This window comes from Octopus sinensis, linkage group LG1, assembly GCF_006345805.1.
Source record: "Octopus sinensis linkage group LG1, ASM634580v1, whole genome shotgun sequence".
Classification (NCBI taxonomy): domain Eukaryota; kingdom Metazoa; phylum Mollusca; class Cephalopoda; order Octopoda; family Octopodidae; genus Octopus; species Octopus sinensis.
In genome coordinates this window covers 23259132-23278329 of record NC_042997.1, presented here as the reverse complement: position 1 = coordinate 23278329, position 19198 = coordinate 23259132, and the positions used below count along the sequence as shown (strand labels likewise).

At 37.1% G+C, this 19198-nt stretch overlaps 1 protein-coding gene across 3 annotated transcripts in view; it reads right to left on the bottom strand.

The window, feature by feature from the left end:
* LOC115219033 (N-acylglucosamine 2-epimerase-like) overlaps positions 1–13415 on the bottom strand; it is a 31805-nt gene extending 18390 nt beyond the window's left edge. The window contains exons 1-4 of one of the 3 annotated variants that reach the window (XM_029789083.2): positions 13253–13415; positions 2681–2804; positions 800–875; positions 547–622 (exon numbers count right to left, since the gene is read on the bottom strand). In XM_029789083.2, the coding sequence (XP_029644943.2) occupies positions 547–622; positions 800–875; positions 2681–2787 (259 nt within the window). In that variant the 5' untranslated portion in view covers positions 2788–2804; positions 13253–13415. Of the gene's footprint in view, positions 1–546; positions 623–799; positions 876–1194; positions 1434–2680; positions 2805–3989; positions 4281–13252 lie in introns of those variants that run through there. The other 2 variants (XM_036513297.1, XM_036513335.1) reach the window with 2 other exon arrangements.
* Positions 13416–19198: the final 5783 nt, after the last annotated feature.

The following is a 19198-nucleotide window of genomic DNA, read 5'->3' as shown; positions in this document are numbered from 1 at the left end:
ATGGGGTAAAATTGGACCATTTATATTCACTAGTCTGGATTGCATTTTCCCTCTACTTATGTACAGTCATGGTTGTGTAATTAAAAGGCTGCTTCTTAGTCACCCAACCATGTATTCTTGGGTTCATTTTCACTGTGTTAGGCCTTGAGTAAATGATGTCTTTTTCCATATCTTCATGAATAAGATCTGGAAAATGGAAACTGTGTGAAGTCTGTTTTCTGTGTGTATACGGTGTGTGTGCGTGCATGCATGTGCGTGCATGCATGCGTGCCTGTATGTGTGTGCATATCAGAAGAAGATATAGACATTGGCGAAAAAATTACTGATAAATGTGTCAAACAAAAATACCTTGTGGTATTTATTCCATCTGCAATATACAAACACTCACTATCAGAAATACTGTGAACCATTGATGGTTTATTGGACACCTATAACAAAATGTATGATACATATGAAAAATGTAATACATACAAGGGATTAGCTACATGCAGTGTTCCATACATTTGTTGATTATTTCATTATATCATAGGTATTAAATTGGTTTACCTTTGATTGCTGCATTATATATGTCTTCACGATGAAATCGTTCAAATTCATTGTAAAGCTTTGCATAAGTCCAAACCTAAAAGGAAAATTCAAGAGAATTATTTAAATGAATGATCCTATATAAACAATGCAAATGTCTAACAAAAATATGGATTTCAAAGTTCTACATCATAAAATAATAAATAAATTGCACAAACTGACAAAGCGCTTCTGTATGGTTGCTCAGACCAGCTATGGGTAAGAAAGATTTTACCTGTCTTCCTTGTATCCATCCATATTTTGTTGTATCATAGATTGAACCATCTCTTCCTAAGCATGTAAAGAATCCTCTGAAAAGTTCAAGAAAACACCATGAATTTTCACTATATCGTAATGGCAAGTTCTCAGTAGAGCAAGTCTATAACTAATTATTATTATTATTATTATTATTATTATTATTATTATTATTATATTATTATTATTATTATTATTATGATGATGATGATGATGATGATGATGATGCTGGTGGTGGTGGTGGTGGTGGTGGTGGTGGTGGTGGTGGTGGATGGTGGAATACTATACTTTATCTCATTAATACCCTTGAAGAAAACAGTCAGAATTGGAAAAAAAAAAATTTAGTTTCTTCTATCCAAATCAATGGCTTCATACCTTAACATATCTTCAATCAAATGGCTAAAACCAGTAAGAGTGTCAGATCATCAAAGCAAAATGCTTATGAAAATAGGGTGCTGGACTAATAACAATATGGTAATTGGTTCAGATGTTGCAGCAAGATTTTGGGGTTCATCCTTTAGCATTTAAACTAGTTATATCTGGCCCAAATATTTTACCTGCTATATGTTCAAACTGATTAGATCTGGCCTCTGACACCTACCTGATGATGTCTTTCTAAAAATAAACAATCGCTTCATCAAAATCTTAAAGTTACAATATAATGCATGATTTATTCAAAACAGTTGCTCTTTGCTCTTTTGCTTGTTTCAGTCATTTGACTGTGGCCATGCTGGAGCACCGCCTTTAGTCAAGCAAATCGACCCCGGGACTTATTCTTTGTAAGCCCAGTACTTATTCTATCTTTTGCCGAACCGCTAAGTGACGGCGACGTAAACACACCAGCATCGGTTGTCAAGCAATGCTAGAGGGACAAACACAGACACACAAACATACACACACACACACATATATATATATATACATATATACGACGAGCTTCTTTCAGTTTCCGTCTACCAAATCTACTCACAAGGCTTTGGTCGGCTCGAGGCTATAGTAGAAGACACTTGTCCAAGATGCCATGCAGTGGGACTGAACCTGGAACCATGTGGTTGGTAAGCAAGCTACTTACCACACAGCCACTCCGTGAATAAATAAGCAATTACATTTGACAGAATGATCTGAATGTTAAAGGGTCCTACCATTTGCAAGGCACATAAGTCTGTTTATTCCACTTTGGTTGGTTGATAAGAATCAGATATCCACTGATGGATTAGCGAGAAAAAAAGGCATCTAGATCTACAAATTATGCCAGCCAACTGAAAATCACTTTAGTTACTTGCAACAGCAGTTGTTGTTACTCTTTCCAATGCTATTTTAGCATAATAAGTGTATGGCTTTGACAGTTAGATATTGTGGTGGTGGTGGGGGGGACTAATAATATGGTATTAATGACACTTGCCACTTCTATGATAATGGCAAGTAGACAATAAGCTGTGATGATCATGGTTGTTTGTAACAGTCATAAGTTGATGGTTACAGAAAGGATTTTAGTACTCAGTGTCCTAGTGTGAGTAGTAGGAACTGAGACTAAATGTACATCTTCATAAATAAGCAGGAGTACTTTGAGCCAACAAAAGATCCTAACTATCATTACAAGATATGAAAGAAATTGCAGCCAAATATCCCCCAAATCACTTCCAACTGTCTTAAAAATGAAAGGACACATTAAATAAGGCTGTTGTCCAAGCTAAAATATTTCTGATAAAAGAAGATGGGATGGTCATGACTGAGATATCTTTTAATATACATCTGCTCAATCAGGGCTGACTAAAGATTAGATAAGTATAAAATTCAGGAGTATCAGGAAACATAAATGTTTTTAAATTTGCTATATGAGATATCAAAAGCCAACACTTACCCATTATTTTCATCATGTGAATGCTTTAACCAAAATGCTATACATCTGTCAAGTTCAGAGGAAACTTTAGCAGCCATTTCAGGAATTCTATCTTGTATGTTCTCCATTGAGTGAAAAGCTGAAACTGAAATATACATACATACATACATACATACATACACATACACACAAATACATACATGCATATATGCATGCACACATGTATGTATGTATGTATGTATGTATGTATGTATGTATGTATGTATGTATGTATGTATGTATGTATGTATGTATGTATGTATGTATGTATGTATGTACGTAGCTATGAACGTATGTATGTATGTATGTATGTATGTATGTCATTGTTCAGTTTTATTTCAAGATTTCTTGCCAATAGAGAAAGAGCTGGTTTCTAACCTAGATCCAAGATTCCTTCATTGGAATTTCAACATCAACAACAGGATATTTTTGTTTGTATGTATGTATGTATGTATGTATGTATGTATGTATGTATGTATGTATGTATGTATGTATGTATGTATGCATGCATGTATGTATACATGCAGATTTGTATGTTTTGTTTTATGTATGTATTCCCATGTATATAGTTGCATATCCAGACATGGTCATATATATGTAAATGATAAACTTCTGGAAAGTTTTGCAGATTTTTACAGTTCCAGTGATGAAGTGGATCTGTAGTCTTTGAATTAGCTTTCTCCTTTCTGATTTTGAGACGCCTAATTTCTCAAGATTGGTATTTAAGCAGTGTGTTACATATCCCAGAGCCCAATAATTACAGGTATAAACCTGAACTTGTAAGCTGGATAGAGAAACTGCAGATTTCTCAATAGTTCAGCATAGGTAGTCTGAAAACGGATGTTAAATGATGAGGATATATATATATATATATATTATATATATATATATATATATATATATATATATATATATATTATAGTGGGGTAGGCTGGCTTATGGGGTTACCCTGGGTTTCTTGCTCATAAGGGGCTTGGCTTTATGGCATTTCTTCAGACCCTAAACACTGCTGGCCTAAGATCTCTTTAAACTATGGAGGGAGAAAAGCTTCGTTTTTAAGGATAAAATCCTAGGTGACTATCTCTCTCTGCTAATGTCCATCAATCTTCAGCTACACTGCCATCTTGCAGTCACCAAAGCACCACAAAGGTGACGTCTGTGTGTGTGTGTGAGTGTGAGTGTGAGTTTGTGTGTGTGTGTGTGTGTGTGTGTGTATACTATATATCACATGCCTAAGTGACTGCAGAGTAACATTAAACGATGTGTTTTGCTCAAAAACACAATACAATACCTAGTCTTGGAAATGAACCTATGACCTTGTGAATGCAATACCCTAACCACTAGGTCCACATGTCATCAATTAATGCATGCACATCTGTAAATACAGTGCAGTAGTAAATAAAATATTTGGAAACTCAAATGAATCTTAATGTTATTGTCATAGCTTAATGTGGTTATTGCAAACTAACAGCTTATCTGACACAAGAACAGCTAGAGAAGAAGATAGATCTAACAACCACACAAGACAGCATAGTCTACAGTCTAGAATGCCTAGTCAACAAAAAGCTGACTCTATATACACTGACTGTGACTGATTATTAGATAAGTGATATCAATTACAGAAATGTTGTGGCTAATTAAAGTATTTATCTTCTCATTGCTCCTGAGATTGAAATTTTAATAAAGGAAAGTATTAATAGAGAATAAAAGAGAGAGGCGAAAGCTGCATGTAATTGTTATACCCATCTTGTTGCCATTTGTTGAATAGGTGCATATTAAGTTTATTAGGTCACCTTCATAAATCTAGTCAGTCTAATACAATAACTTGTTAATTGGAGTCATGTCATGAGTACTGTTTTTCTCTCCTGAGAGAATAATCAGTTAAAAACAAATCAACCCCAATTCTTATTCTGAAGTCTGGTACTTATCTGATCAAATCTCTTGACAAACTGCTAAGTTACAGGGCAGTAAACAAAACAACACTTGCTGTACCAATTTGTTACCTTAAATAAACTATAAAAAGTATCATAGTATAATTAATGCATGTTTATTAGTCTACTGTACTGAGTTCAAGTTTTCTACTAAGGTCCTAGAAAAGACAACAACACTAATTTTTAGAGTAATATCATCATCATCATCATCATTTAACATCCGCTTTCCATGCTAGCATGGGTTGGACGATTTGACTGAGGTCTGGTGAACCAGATGGCTGCACCAGACTCCAATCTGATCTGGCAGAGTTTCTATAGCTGGATGCCCTTCCTAATGCCAACCACTCTGAGAGTGTAGTGGGTACTTTTACGTGCCACCAGCACGAGGGCACATAAAAGCACACCTATTTTGGTTCTCACTAGCTAGAGAAAAGCTCTGGTTTTTATTATGGGCAGAGGTGGAATGGATAGCATGCAGTAACACATTTAATGCTTAAAACTCCTTGCACACAAGTGTCTGCCACCATCTGATGCATACTTAATTTCTAGAGATTCCAATGTGATTTTTCTTTTGGTACCATGCCCCATAATATCCTTGTAATAAGCATTCTTTGTTGTAATACTTCTTATTTATCCATCAAACAAGCTATGTTCGTTATGAGAACAGGATTGAAAAGTAATAGAAAGAACCAGTATTTATCACATGTCATGTGTGTTAATGTTTTGTCATCATTACCATCATCACCATCATTATTACCATTACAACTTCTACCACTACAACCATCATTAACACCACTGCCATCACCACCAGCAGCAACTGCATGACAGTGACACCTCTGTGATCAGTCTTTCTTTCCACAATTACAATATTATCATCACCATCAATACTCCACCTCTTCTGTAGACATACTACTATTCCCACCACTACAATGATGACGATAATGTTGACATTCCATGAATAACTAATATTAGAAAAGACAAAACAGATATTTCATAGTTCTTGCTGTCCATATTGCTGTGTAGCTTGAGGTCAACATTAATTGAGCAGACCGTTGGCATATAGGTAGTCAGTCTAACAACTAGATGCAATTCATAAATCTATTGTTCTAAATATACCACAGATTTACTCTGGAAATTTGGCACTTCTTTACAATGTCTTCTGTGTATGTTCTGGAGGAGTTCTAAGTAACTTCTAAAATGTTACCTTCTCTTGTGAGTGCAGTATATCTATGTTGTTGATGGTCGGTTGAATTTTATGTGCTCTGGGGAGACAAGAGGAAGTAAGCAAGCAGCATTGTTCTTGGATATTACATTGTCTTGGCAACCTCACAGGTAGTTTATTAGCAAGTGTTTTGTGTTATTTCTTAAGATGGTGTTATGTATTTTTGTATGAATGGATGGCAGTGGGGAATGGAATCAAAAACTTTGCTGATGCTAATGGTAGTTAGAATGGTACATTTAGAAGATTTTTTTAATTGTTGAAGTCATCAAGTATTCTTTTCTCTCTGGTTAGTGAGCTGTGTGGTTATTGAGTATGATATCTGAATCTCTGTTATGATTTTGATAGGAGATATGTGGGTTAGTGGTGTCAAAGATTCGTGTTTCTAGAATGTTTGAGAGTATATAAAGCAAAGTGATGGGTATGTAGGATGTTACTTCACCTGGGTCTTTGTTGAGTTTTAGAATTGTTTATTTGATCCAGCTATCAAACTGTGATATGGGGAAGAAAGCGTACCTAATGGGTCTTCTCATAACGTTGACCCTTTCCAGCCAGGATAAGTCTGAGGGAGCTCTGACTGCCTAACCTCTAGCCACAACCTAATTACATATCCCTGAACTTACAGTTATCATGTCTGTCCTGAGTGGCAGCCTCAAAAGAAAAGAAGCCCACACAAGTTATACTTTTCTCACATGATCTCCCTCACTCCTGTCCTTGCAAGACTCCTCAGTCGTTTGTGTGACATCACTGACTCTATACTCCTGGCTCCACTCTGCTCTACATGTCCTTTTGATCTCAAAGACCATCTCATCACCTCACCCCATGTCAAAATCTGCCATCCACCTGGGTGTATGTCTCATCCACTGTGACCTTCCCAGAAATGGAGTACTGCTTGCATCCTCTCCTCCTCCTGTGAACATCCAAGACATGTTGTTTTTGAGAATTAACAGCTGTTACTATTCCTTTTCCCTGCTGAGACATGCAGCGCACATTTAGGGACTCAATCCAGACTTCATCTCCTACCTGCCTTCACGCAGGTAGGGAATGAATGTTGCTGTGATACTGTACATGAATGTTGCCATTCATATCTGAATGTTGCTATTTGTAGAACCAACTCCTCTACCTGTCCTAACCAGGGGAACAGATTATGCTAAAATACTGCCTCAATTGGTGAGATATGTCCCCTCTCCACGATTCCATTTCCACTCAGCCTATACACTGTTCTGAAGAAGCAGTTCACATTCCACTTATTGAGCATTTCCTTCGGAGCCTCTGAGCAAACTGCAGTATTATTGTCCATCAGTAATTCAGCCACAGGGACATGCACCAGAAATATTTCATTCAGGAATCATGCAACTTCATCTGCAGTACATTTTGATTCCCCTCCATATTGCCATCTGCCCCAATCTGCATTTGACTTTCATGACATACGTCCTCTGCTGGTAGTGCACCACATCCACTGCCAATCATTTCCAGTTGTGTTCCACTGGTATGTTTTCCATCTTGTGCACACTCAGAGTAGTGTCATTGGATTGACATCTGTCACAACTCCCTACCACAATCTGAATGCCCTGTCTAGTAATGTCAGAGTAAACTTTCTTGGCTAGGTACAGAGCCTTATCCACTCCCATATGAAGCATAGTATGCAATCTTCTTACTTCCAAATAGCTTAGCTAATACACTGCAGCTATCCCCTGCTCCAAATCCTCTGGCACTCAGACAGGCTTTTTCCACCTTGGCTAGGACATTTGCTTTATTCCTTTCTGAGGGCTCAATTTCAAGCCAAATTCAACCACTCTCTCTCCCAGAATCTCTAGGCAGTGCTTTATTAACATCTCTGTTGTCCCTTCCCTTCATAGCTTCCTTTCATTGGTAGTCACAGATCCCACCTATCCAGTGGCTGAATTAGTTTAAATCTCGATAACATGCAGCCCCTGTATCAGGGCCAGATTCACTCCCTTCAGCACCTCAACCAATTTAGTCACATCGATCTGGTTGCAATCATTCATTTTCCTAAGCCTGGTTGCATCCTCCACCTCATTGCCTTCTATTTCCAGAGCAAGCCCTATCTCTATGCTGCTAGCATCACATCATAGGGTACCACTTTCTACTCTGGGCACATACCAGCTCCCTCTTATTGAGTCTTATGCTCTTACCCTCTCTAAAATCTCCCACATAATAACCACCATCCTCTCTCCCACTTTGACTCCCCTCCAGCTCTCCCTGTCTGCTTGTCCCTTGACATAGCAACATGCTGTTTGGAGCCACCCCATGATCAGATAGTGACTCACCAGTCTCCCACACATCGACAGTTCCCATCTATTCACGCTGGTGTCCAGATCTGGAACTTCATTTCTTCACCAAACCACCAGTATGCCTGCTTTGTCTCTTTGTAGCTTGTGCTTTAGTGCAGCTCCTTCTATCCTCACCTCCAGTGGTTTAGCCATTAATTTGACCTTCTTTAAGTGACTTATGACCTCTGTTGTTGACACCGGGGTCTCATCCACTAAGATGTCATCAATATAGGAATTGGTAGCCTCTTTCACCTTGTCTACCAGAATAAACTTGAGAACCATTGCCATAATCTTTGGTACTGAATTCAGCCCCAAAACCAGCATGGTCAAATAGTATGTCTGGCCCTTATGTCTTATCAGCAGATATGTCGATAATTTCTCAGCCAGGTGTATCTGCAGGTATGCTTACTTCAAGTTGACAATCGTAGGAGCTCTTGTCATCTACCTCTCTTCTTGTAATGTTTCCCCACAAACATCAGTAACCTCGCTGTCTGTGTGGCACGATACACAGTTGATCAGTTCTTGATAGTCCAGTACCAGCCTGGATTTGTTTCCATTGGCTGCACCACTGCCATTAGTGACAGCACCCTGCTCTTTACCTCTTCATTCCAAGGGACTGAAATACCGTTTTCAGTCCATTTCTCCAGCTCTCCCTTGAACTTGCTCCTGGCATCTCCTTTCAGGGTATGCTGTTAACAGCTCACCTTATTCCCCAATATCGCAGACTCTCCTTTCCAGCATCACTCACCTGTCCACTGCTAACGACCAAGTACAACTTGAACGTTCTTGTCTATGATGTATGCAACACATTTCTCTTCATTCTCTTGTCCTTCTGGCAAGGCTCCTTGGCCATTCACATGATGTCACTAACTCTATACTTCTGGCCCCACTAAACCCCACACAAATCCTAGGAATTTGACAGTATTAGTACAAGTAAAGGCGGCGAGCTGGCAGAATCATTAGCACGCCGGGCGAAATGCTTAGTGGTATTTCATCTGCCGTTACGTTCTGGGTTCAAATTCCGCCAAGGTCAACTTTGCCTTTCATCCTATTGGGGTCGATTAAATAAGTACCAGTTACACACTGGGGTCGATATAATTGACTTAGTCCGTTTGTCTGCCCTTGTTTATCCTCTTTGTGTTTAGCCCCTTGTGGGTAGTAAAGAAATAAGTATTAGTACAAGTAGTTATAGCAGTTGGTGAGTGCAGTGATTTCATCAGGTTGCAAACGTTTTTGTTGTACATTTATCATTTGGTTTCACCTTGAGGCTTTGAGTTTTAGATTTCTCTCTTGAATTTTTTGATCTAATAGCACTGTATTTTTCATGTTGCTTTGAAAGGATATTTTTTTAAGATCCTCTAAATATTTTGTTTGAGTTTTGTACTACAATCATTATATATATGCTGATTGTAGCATTGTTGAATTCTGTGAACATTATTGATAATTATGGTTGAGTATATTCTTTTATCACTCTCCTATTTCTTGCCCTCTTAACTATTTCACCTTCTTTACTGTTGCCATATTCGTCTTTATCATCTTTACCTTCAGTGTCATTATTACAAATTCTTTTGAACATATCACTGTCTCAAACATTGATGATGACCCTCTCATCACTTCATTTTCCTACATCATCAACCCACCCCTTTTTAAACTTTAAAATTATTTTTCTATCATTTAAGTGCTCCAGTACAACTAAATATTTCTTTTTTGTAGCCTGATCATATTCTAAAAGTTTTAATTTACTAAGCCAAACAATATATTTAGGTCACTATATTCTTCCAGAGTTAAGAGGAATGACATTGTGACATTTAACAGGTTTTTCACATGACTATTGTGTCACATGAAAAGAAAAAAAATTTGTTTATCTTATTCCACTCACAGCTTCATATATTATTTTGTTTCATTCATTCTTTTGTTTTTTGTCTCATTTTAGGAAAGAAAGGTACAAACCATATTTTTATGAGACCATTTTTTCATGGAAAGGTCAAGTTCTGGTCTAGATCTGGGGTTCTCAACCACCAGGCCATGAACCAGTACTGGGCCATGGATCGTTTTGTATCAGGTTGTACAAAAAGAACAAATTTTTAAATGTAATTTCTATTTTATCGACTTTCACAATCTGCAGGTTTTTTTTAATTACATATGTATTATATAGGACACATGGCCTAGTGGTTGGGGTGTTGCACTCATGATCACAAGATCGTTGTTTCAGTTCCTAGACTGGGTGGTGTGTTGTCTTTCTTGAGCAAAAACTTCATCTTATGTTCCTCTGCAACCACTGACATGGGATACATCAGGCACCTGTGCAGGCAACATTGATTTGATGGAGGGAGTGAGCCAATGTATGGCACATAGATTTGACCATTATAAACAAACCATTTGTACAGACTGTCCAGCAAAAGCTGAACACTCATATGTTATCTCTTGGTAGGAGAGTCCATCATATATATATATATGTATTATATATGTAATAATTAGATTATATAATATACACTTTATTGTGCTTTATTATGCACATGATCCCTTGATCTGTGTAAAAAATTGTCTTACATGAAACTGGTCCATGGTACAAAAAGGGTTGGTTTAAGTAACTCGGTCTAAGTAACTGTTCAGGTGAGGTCAATGTGGTTTACAATTAATGTGAACTCTAAATCAGTAGCTGACATCATCATCATCATCCTTTACCGTCCGCTTTCATGCTAGCATGGGTTCGACGATTTGACTGAGGTCTGGTGAACTAGATGGCTGCACCAGACTCCAATCTGATCTGGCAGAGTTTCTACAGCTGGATACCCTTCCTAATGCCAACCACTCCGAGAGTGTAGTGGGTGGTTTTATGTGCCACCAGCACGAGGGCCAGTCAGGCGGTACTGGCAACGGTCATGCTCAAATGGTTCCACCTGCTCAGGAACCAGTCCAGCAGCACTGGCAACGACCTCGCTTGAATTTTTTTTCACGTGTCACCAGCACAAGTGCTAGTAAGGTGATGCAGGTAACAATCACACTCGAATGGTGTTTTTGATAGGCCATTGACATGGAGGCCAGCTTGTTGCTCTGGCAACGATCTCATTTGTATGGTACTCTTAGCATTCCACTAGAACAGATGCCAGTCATCGAATTTGATTTCGATTTCACTTGCCTCAACAGATCTTCGCAAGTAGAGGTCAGGGGGAAATATTAGGATTACAGAGATATACAGTTCTGAAGGGAAAGTAATTGTCAAAGTCTTTCGTTCAATGACCTAGAGATACATGGGTTTATGAGAGAAAAAGGGACAGGTGGATCAAGTTGGTTAAAGTAGAACTGTCATTTAGTCAGCAAGTTCAACAGAACAGAGGATGTTGTAGTAGAAGAGCAGTCATCTTCTTGCACTACAATACAGCAAGTAGATAGCTTCACTAATTGAACAACTGCAACAGACATTCGCTGAAATGGATGTAGGATTTACTCCTTCAGTGTACGTGCATGTGCATGTGTGTGTACGTGTGTGTGTGCATGTGTACATGTATGCATGCACATGTGTGTGTGTGTGTATACATGTGTTTGTGTGTACATGCATGCACATGTGTGTGTAAATTGATGGAAGGAAGTAATAGATAATCAGGGAAAGTGCATTAATTATTAAATTTCAATTAAATATAACATTTGATCACTTGTTTTCTTTATTCAAAATTCAGACAGAACTTATGGGATGACCTGATAATTAGTGATATTGACATTTATATTGCTGTCTAATCATACTGAAGCCCGACAACATTTAAATTGTGTAATTTAAGGCTGGACATAAACCCACTCCCACCCAACATACTCAACAAAGCAAAAATATTTACAATGAAATATAATGAACTCAGACAGTCACCTATTTGAATGACATTGCATCTACATTCCCCTCCACATGCACACACACACATTCTCTAGGCAGTGTTGTATAACTACTCCTGCCCAATTTAAATTATCTAGAAATTTAGCTCCACAGCAATTGACTTAAAGTAATGTCTACGAACCCATTGCCTTCCAAATGACTCACAACATCAAAAGCACTGATTACAGCTAACCAACATAACAATAAAAAAACATATCATACTCATTAAAGATAAAACACTACAACATTCAGGACATACATAAAACTATAATAAAAATACAAACATAGCACTATCATATTTATTACATTTCATCTACATTAAGAAATAATAACAATCGCGTACAAACAATGCAACATGGACTATACCATTATGCTAGGCCCCCAATCTCTCCAACACAAATCTCAATAAGCTACAAAGAACAAAAGCAGTGCATTGTGCTTTGTCATAGCTGTACACAGACCTTACCTAAAGACTACCAGCACAATGAAATATATAAATGAAAGACCACCAGACAATAGCACGTGTTACAGAAAGCTTCAACCCCAACGGTCCTTGTCATTACGTTAAAAAAAATCAACACCCAACTACCCAGACAACTAATACAACACCCTAGAGCACAACTACAACACCGTCCTAGAAACACTATGCTCAGACATGTATAAGGAATACAAACACTCAGAAATAGCTGCAACAAAAATTAGCTTCACTGCACAAACATTTTACTGGGATGCATTACATTACCAATAAATGCAAAGGAACAGTAACTTCCATGCTATGATCTCAAGTTCCCCTTGTTTATCTTCAGTATGGTCACTACCAGAATCTCTGGGTATGTAGAAGTAGACCGGACTATGAAGAGAGCGCAATATCTTGAATCTGTTACACTGCACCTTGTATGATTCATGAATGCATGTGAGAGTGCATTCTCCAGAAAGATAAACATATAGAATTATTAGAAAGGTAGATCTGTGGGCCATGCCTTGTTGTTCCACCATCAATCTCCATGCCGTATGAAAGTTCAATCCGAGCTCACCCGTGATTACACAACATGCTTGATCCAGTGTACTCAAACGAACACCACAACTTTTTCAAATACATTGTTATTAAAAAAAATGCAATATGTTCCAAAATATCTCTTTATCAATATCAGCAAAATCATTTACTTCAATGATTTGTCTTTACAGTCATCTTGTTACCTTAAGAAGTTCAATTATACAAATCACATTAGAAATATCAGGAGTACCTACCTCACATATGTTCAAATAACTTCAGTTCTTGAAGGGAACTATGATTAAGTACTGAGATTCTCTTAATCTAACTTAAACACAACAATGAATTGTTCTAGCTCTTGGAATGTAATTCTGGCTGTTGTTACACTTAGTGGTCAATTATAATTGTCTCTACACTTGAATATGCTTACAATCGTTGTCAATTGCAATCAAATTCTGAAAAACAATAGTCTCTGTATTACAATGAATGTAATATTGATATACCTCAATTTTTTAATTAAATAAATATACTAAGATATGGATAAAAGATGAGAAACATGATTATAAGTGATAAAAATATCATAAGATTATATATATTTGAACAAGATAAGGTGAAATGTTTGACATGACATGCTTATAGATAAGTTAGTGTCAAATATAGCTCAATTACTAATATTATCTTAATAATATTGGAAAGTAATGGAGACAAATCTGAACGTGTTTTGGTATTATTGGACCTCCTCAGCAAAACAAAATAACTCGTAGTTGTCAAAGTAGTAATGAGAGAATTATTTTTATAAAATACTCAGAGAAGGGGTGAAACAGTGCTAATGATATTTGTAGGCTCTACCAGGCTGCTTAATGTACTACCAAGGGAAAATATAAACCAGTATGAGAATTCCAAAGGGTTGAAGTGCTAGGGTGGAAAGAAGTAGGGAACTGAATTATGTAGAGTTTGAAAGGTGTAACATAATAAATAAGGATAAAGGGAAGGGGAGAGGTGTATATATGGAGAGGACATGTGGCTAGCTCATTTGAAAGAATAGATATCATTGTATAGTAATATTGAGCTTATTGTATACAGTGCTCAGATGCACTACAACTCAGCAGAAAAGGGTAAAAAAGGGAACTGAAAGCAGCAATAAATCAAGTAAAGAAAAAACAGCAACAAAAGCCAAAAGTGCATGCACAATACACATAGTAACCCCACCGTTAAGTGAACAGTAAAAAGAGCCACGAAGAGATACAGCAAGAACAGTATTGGCAAACTTCAGTGAGCATTAAATCTTTGAAGGATTCAGCTTTTTTAACTGCTAACATCTCATACAGGTAGTTTATTCCATACTTAGACAGAGTGAAAAAAATGTTCCTAAAGTTATGGCTGCTGCATTGTGTTTTTATTTTATAAGTGTGTCTATGAATAGTAGAGGAATAAAATTAAAAAAGGCAGCCAAGTTTCTTATTGGAAGGATGGTCCATAATCCAGTGGGCTTTTTAAAAGCTGACTGCTATATATTGGGTCATCACATAAATAATGCATTTTTTACCAATTGCATGAACTAAAAGTTGGAGGGGGACAGGATAAACTACCTGTATCAACTTGCTATAAAAGCAGGTAGTAATTTTCCCTTGTCTTTATTCTTAAATGCTAGTTTTGAAGATTGCAGTTTGATTTTAACAGTTAATTTTTCAAAGCTATAATGGAAGTGACAAAGGAGTATATTCAGCAGATTTTGCTTTAAGAGTTCAATAAAGGCAACAATGCAATGGAATGTGCAAAGAATATTAATGCAGTATATGGGGATTGGACAATAAGCATAAACCAGTGTCAATGGTGATTCCAGAAATTCCGAGCTGGAAACTACTGCCTAGAAGATGGGCCTCATTCTGGAAGAGTTGTAGAGCTCAACGGGGACATCCTGCATACTCTAGGTGAACAAAATCTCATCATAATTGTTGAGGAACTAGCAGTGAAGCTTGGATTTCATCATTCAATCATTCATTGACACCTGTGGGCTGTCGGAAAAGTCAGCAAATTGAGTCAATGGGTTGCTCACAAACTTTCTGAGTCTAATCACACGCAGAGAGTGAATGTGTGCTCTTCTTTGCTGTCATGTCTCATGAATGAACCTTTTTTGGATCAAATAGCAACTGGTGATGAGAAATGGGTTCTCTATAAAAATGCCAAGTGCCAAAGACAGTGGGCAGGGAAAAGAGAAACACTGGCACTCCAGGCTAAAGAAGGTCTTCACTCACATAAGGTGTTATTATCTGTTTGGTGGGATATGAAAGTTTTAGTCCACTTTGAACTTTTAAACCTAAACCAAATGATAACAAATGAGATCTACTGTGAGCAACTTAAGTGGCTTACGTCAGTTCCAGAAGAAAAACGACTATCTTTGTTTTCAAGGTGAAAGGTGTTTTTCCATCAGGATAAGGCTCAGTCACATACAGCGAGGATGACATTCCAAAGGTTGGAGCAGTTTGAATGGGAAACGATGCCTCACCCACCATGTTCGCCAGACATTGCCTCAATTATCAGTTATTCCACACTTTTCAAAAATATGAATTCTGTAGATGAGGTCAAAACAGTACTGGAGGAGTATTTTTCACCACGGACAAGTGAATTTTGGAAAAGAGGCCTTGAAAGTCTACCAGACATTGTGGAAAATGAGGAGAGTATATTTTGAATTTAAAAAAAACTTTGTTTATCTTAATTTTGAAAAATAAAAGTATAAAAAATGCATTATTTATGGGATGACCCAATATATTGAAGTTTTAGTGTGTCGATATCTGAGATATGCTGACTGAAAGAAGATATTTATTGTACATGTCTAGACATCTTCCAATAGATCAACATTCTGGACAAAGAGGGAAATTACAGACAGGAGATGCAAATTATCAATGTATATATATAGCTTTAATATCTTACTGAGGGATGCTAAAACAATTTCAACTTTTCTTGACAGTTTTAGAAATGTGGTTCATCTAACACAGATCTTTGTTGACAATAATGCTAAGGCTACATTCACTAGCAGACTCCTTAAGTATGGTGTTGTGAAGGAAATAGGTAAATTTCAGATTTTTTCCTTCCAAAATGTATAATAGTGCATTTGTCTACAGTCAGCTTGAGTTGTCAGTTAGCAATCCATTAATACACTGTGTCCAGGTCACATTGTAGGAAAGATTTTATAGTACATAGGAGCCATTCTTCAATAATAGAAGCAAAGGAAGAAAAAAATGCAAGTCATCTATGCCAGCAGGAAAAAAGACTAATCATCATCATCATCACCACCACTATCATCATCATCATCATCATTTTATATCTATATTACCGATGTCCTGCCTTTTGGTGCTTTCCTTTGTCATCTGCTTTGTAAAGATCAGAATCCTGGGATTAACTTCCACTACTTTTGCCCATATCTTCATTCTATGAAACAAAACAAATACAGATCCACATATGTGTCTATGGATTTGCTAGATATCATTGAGATGACTGGTATCAAGTACTCGTATAAATTGAAAAATTCTGCATCAGATAGGCGCAGGAGTGGCTGTGTGGTAAGTAGCTTGCTAACCAACCACATGGTTCCGGGTTCAGTCCCACTGCATGGCATCTTGGGCAAGTGTCTTCTGCTATAGCCCCGGGCCGACCAATGCCTTGTGAGTGGATTTGGTAGATGGAAACTGAAAGAAGCCTGTCGTATATATGTATATATATATATATATATGTATGTGTGTGTATGTGTTTGTGTGTCTGTGTTTGTCCCCCTAGCATTGCTTGACAACCGATGCTGGTGGGTTTATGTCACCGTCACTTAGCGGTTCGGCAAAAAGAGACTGATAGAATAAGTACTGGGCTTACAAAAGAATAAGTCCCGGGGTCGAGTTGCTCGATTAAAGGCGGCCACAAGCATGGCCACAGTCAAATGGCCACAGTCAAATGACTGAAACAAGTAAAAGAGTAAAAGAGAGTAAAAGAGAGAGATAGATACAAGATCCAACTCTTTTAGGCCATTTGAGATGATATCTTCTCAAATAAGTTTTAGTGGGGTTTTTTTCCCCTGTTTTTATTGATCAGTGTCGTTCATCATCATCATCATCATCAATCACATCCATATTGACAGAAGGCACACAGTACAAATAGCTATAAAATATATATACTCTTACACTTTTACTTGTTTCAGTCTTTTGACCGTGGCCATGCTGGAGCACCACCTTTAGTCGAGCAAATCGACCCCAGGACTTATTCTTTGTAAGCCTAGTACTTATTTTATTGATCTCTTTTGCCGAACTGCTAAGTTACGGGGACATAAACACACCAGCATCGGTTGTCAAGCGATGTTGCGGGGACAAACACAGACACACAAACATACACACACACACACACACACATATACATATATACGACGGGCTTCTTTCAGTTTCCGTCTACCAAATCCACTCACAATGCTTTGGTGGGCCTGAAGCTATAGTAGAAGACACTTGCCCAAGGTACCATGCAGTGGGAGTCAGCCCAGAACCATGTGGTTCGTAACCAAGCTACTTACCACACAGCCACTCCTATGCCTACACATATAATTATTACAATTGAAGAATGTAAGTTATTCTTAAAATACATTTGGGGTAAAACATTCTACAGAGCAGGAATTCAATTGAGTAATTTAGTACCAAAATGCAAGGACAATATATCTGTTGTCCACAAAACAAGATAACATTCTCAAAAGATGAGCAGAGTTAGGTGAATAATAGCCAAAATTATGACTGGTGTAAAGTATTAGAACTGATGTGACATTGTGGTAGAAGACCATGCTCATAGGTGTAACAAGATAGAGTAACATTTTTTTTAACATTATGAATGATAAGGTAAATATAGTTTAGTATAATCAGCATATAAAAGGCCTTGAATGGGAAAACATTTTGGGTTAATCCATATCTGTGTTTACCTCTGAAGTCTCTCAAGATAATATTCATGATAATGGTATAGTGGTGCTCAAGCAGACGAGGTTTACACAGAGTGAGTTAAAATACAGCTTTTGAATGCTTACAGAAACATATCTTCATGAGATAGGTAGTACAATAGTTGGTGTGGCAAAAACAGGTGAAATAAGACTAGTTTACATCTATGATCAACTTGGTAGTTAAATTTGATGTCAGTAAATAAACCAAAATCATAGGTCCTTATGTTTGTTTGAAACAATAAAAGAATAATTTTAAAAAATTCCAGTGTGACAGTTCTCCAACTGATTTATGAAAGAATAAATTGATAGTTTTCATAAATTGCTTGCTCTACAAACAAACCAAACCTTCATGGTATTTGTTTCAGCTTTCTGTCCTCCAAGTTCATATCCCTTCAAGGTCAACTTTGCTTTTACTCTTTCAGTGTTCAATAAGAAAAGTACACATCGGTCTAAAGCAGCAGATTGATGAAAATGTGAGAGCATCAGACCAAATGACATTCTTGTCTTTTGTGTTCTGAGTTCAAATACCACCAAGATCTACTTAGATGGTAAACTTAACCTCTTACTCTGATTAATTCCTTCTTCTCCTCCTCCTCCTCCTCCTCCTCCTCCTCCATCATCATCATCATCATCATCATCATCATCATCATCATCATCATCATCATCATCATCACCATCATCCATCACCACCACCACCACACCACCACCACCACCACCATCATCATCATCATCATCATCATCAACTGAGAATGTATGTCTGTCTGTCTGTGTGTTTCCCTAAAACTTGAGAACTGCACGACCAATTTCATTCAAATTTTACACATGCCTTACTTAGGGTCCATGTAGTTTCATGGGCAAAAAAAAAAGTTTAACTTCTTGCCTAAAGCAAGCCCATAGCAATATCATATCTTCTCCACTATTTTAGTATTACGTGTTAAAAGTGAAACAAAAACATATCTCTATTTTATGTCAGATACTTTCACTTTAACAATAAAAATAATAATAACAATTGAATTATAGGTAGTAAGTAATAATTAAAATCAAACTAAAGTATAAAATAATCGTAACATAACAAAAGTAAAAATAGCAATTGGTATAAAATTACATCAATGACTTTAACTTGAATAAGTGGTTTCACATGAATGGGAATAAATTAAAAATAAGATTAGCATGCAGAAATGGAATAGTCCAGATGGATAATAAAAAATTAAATTAAAGAAAAGACTATTGTGTATAAAGTATA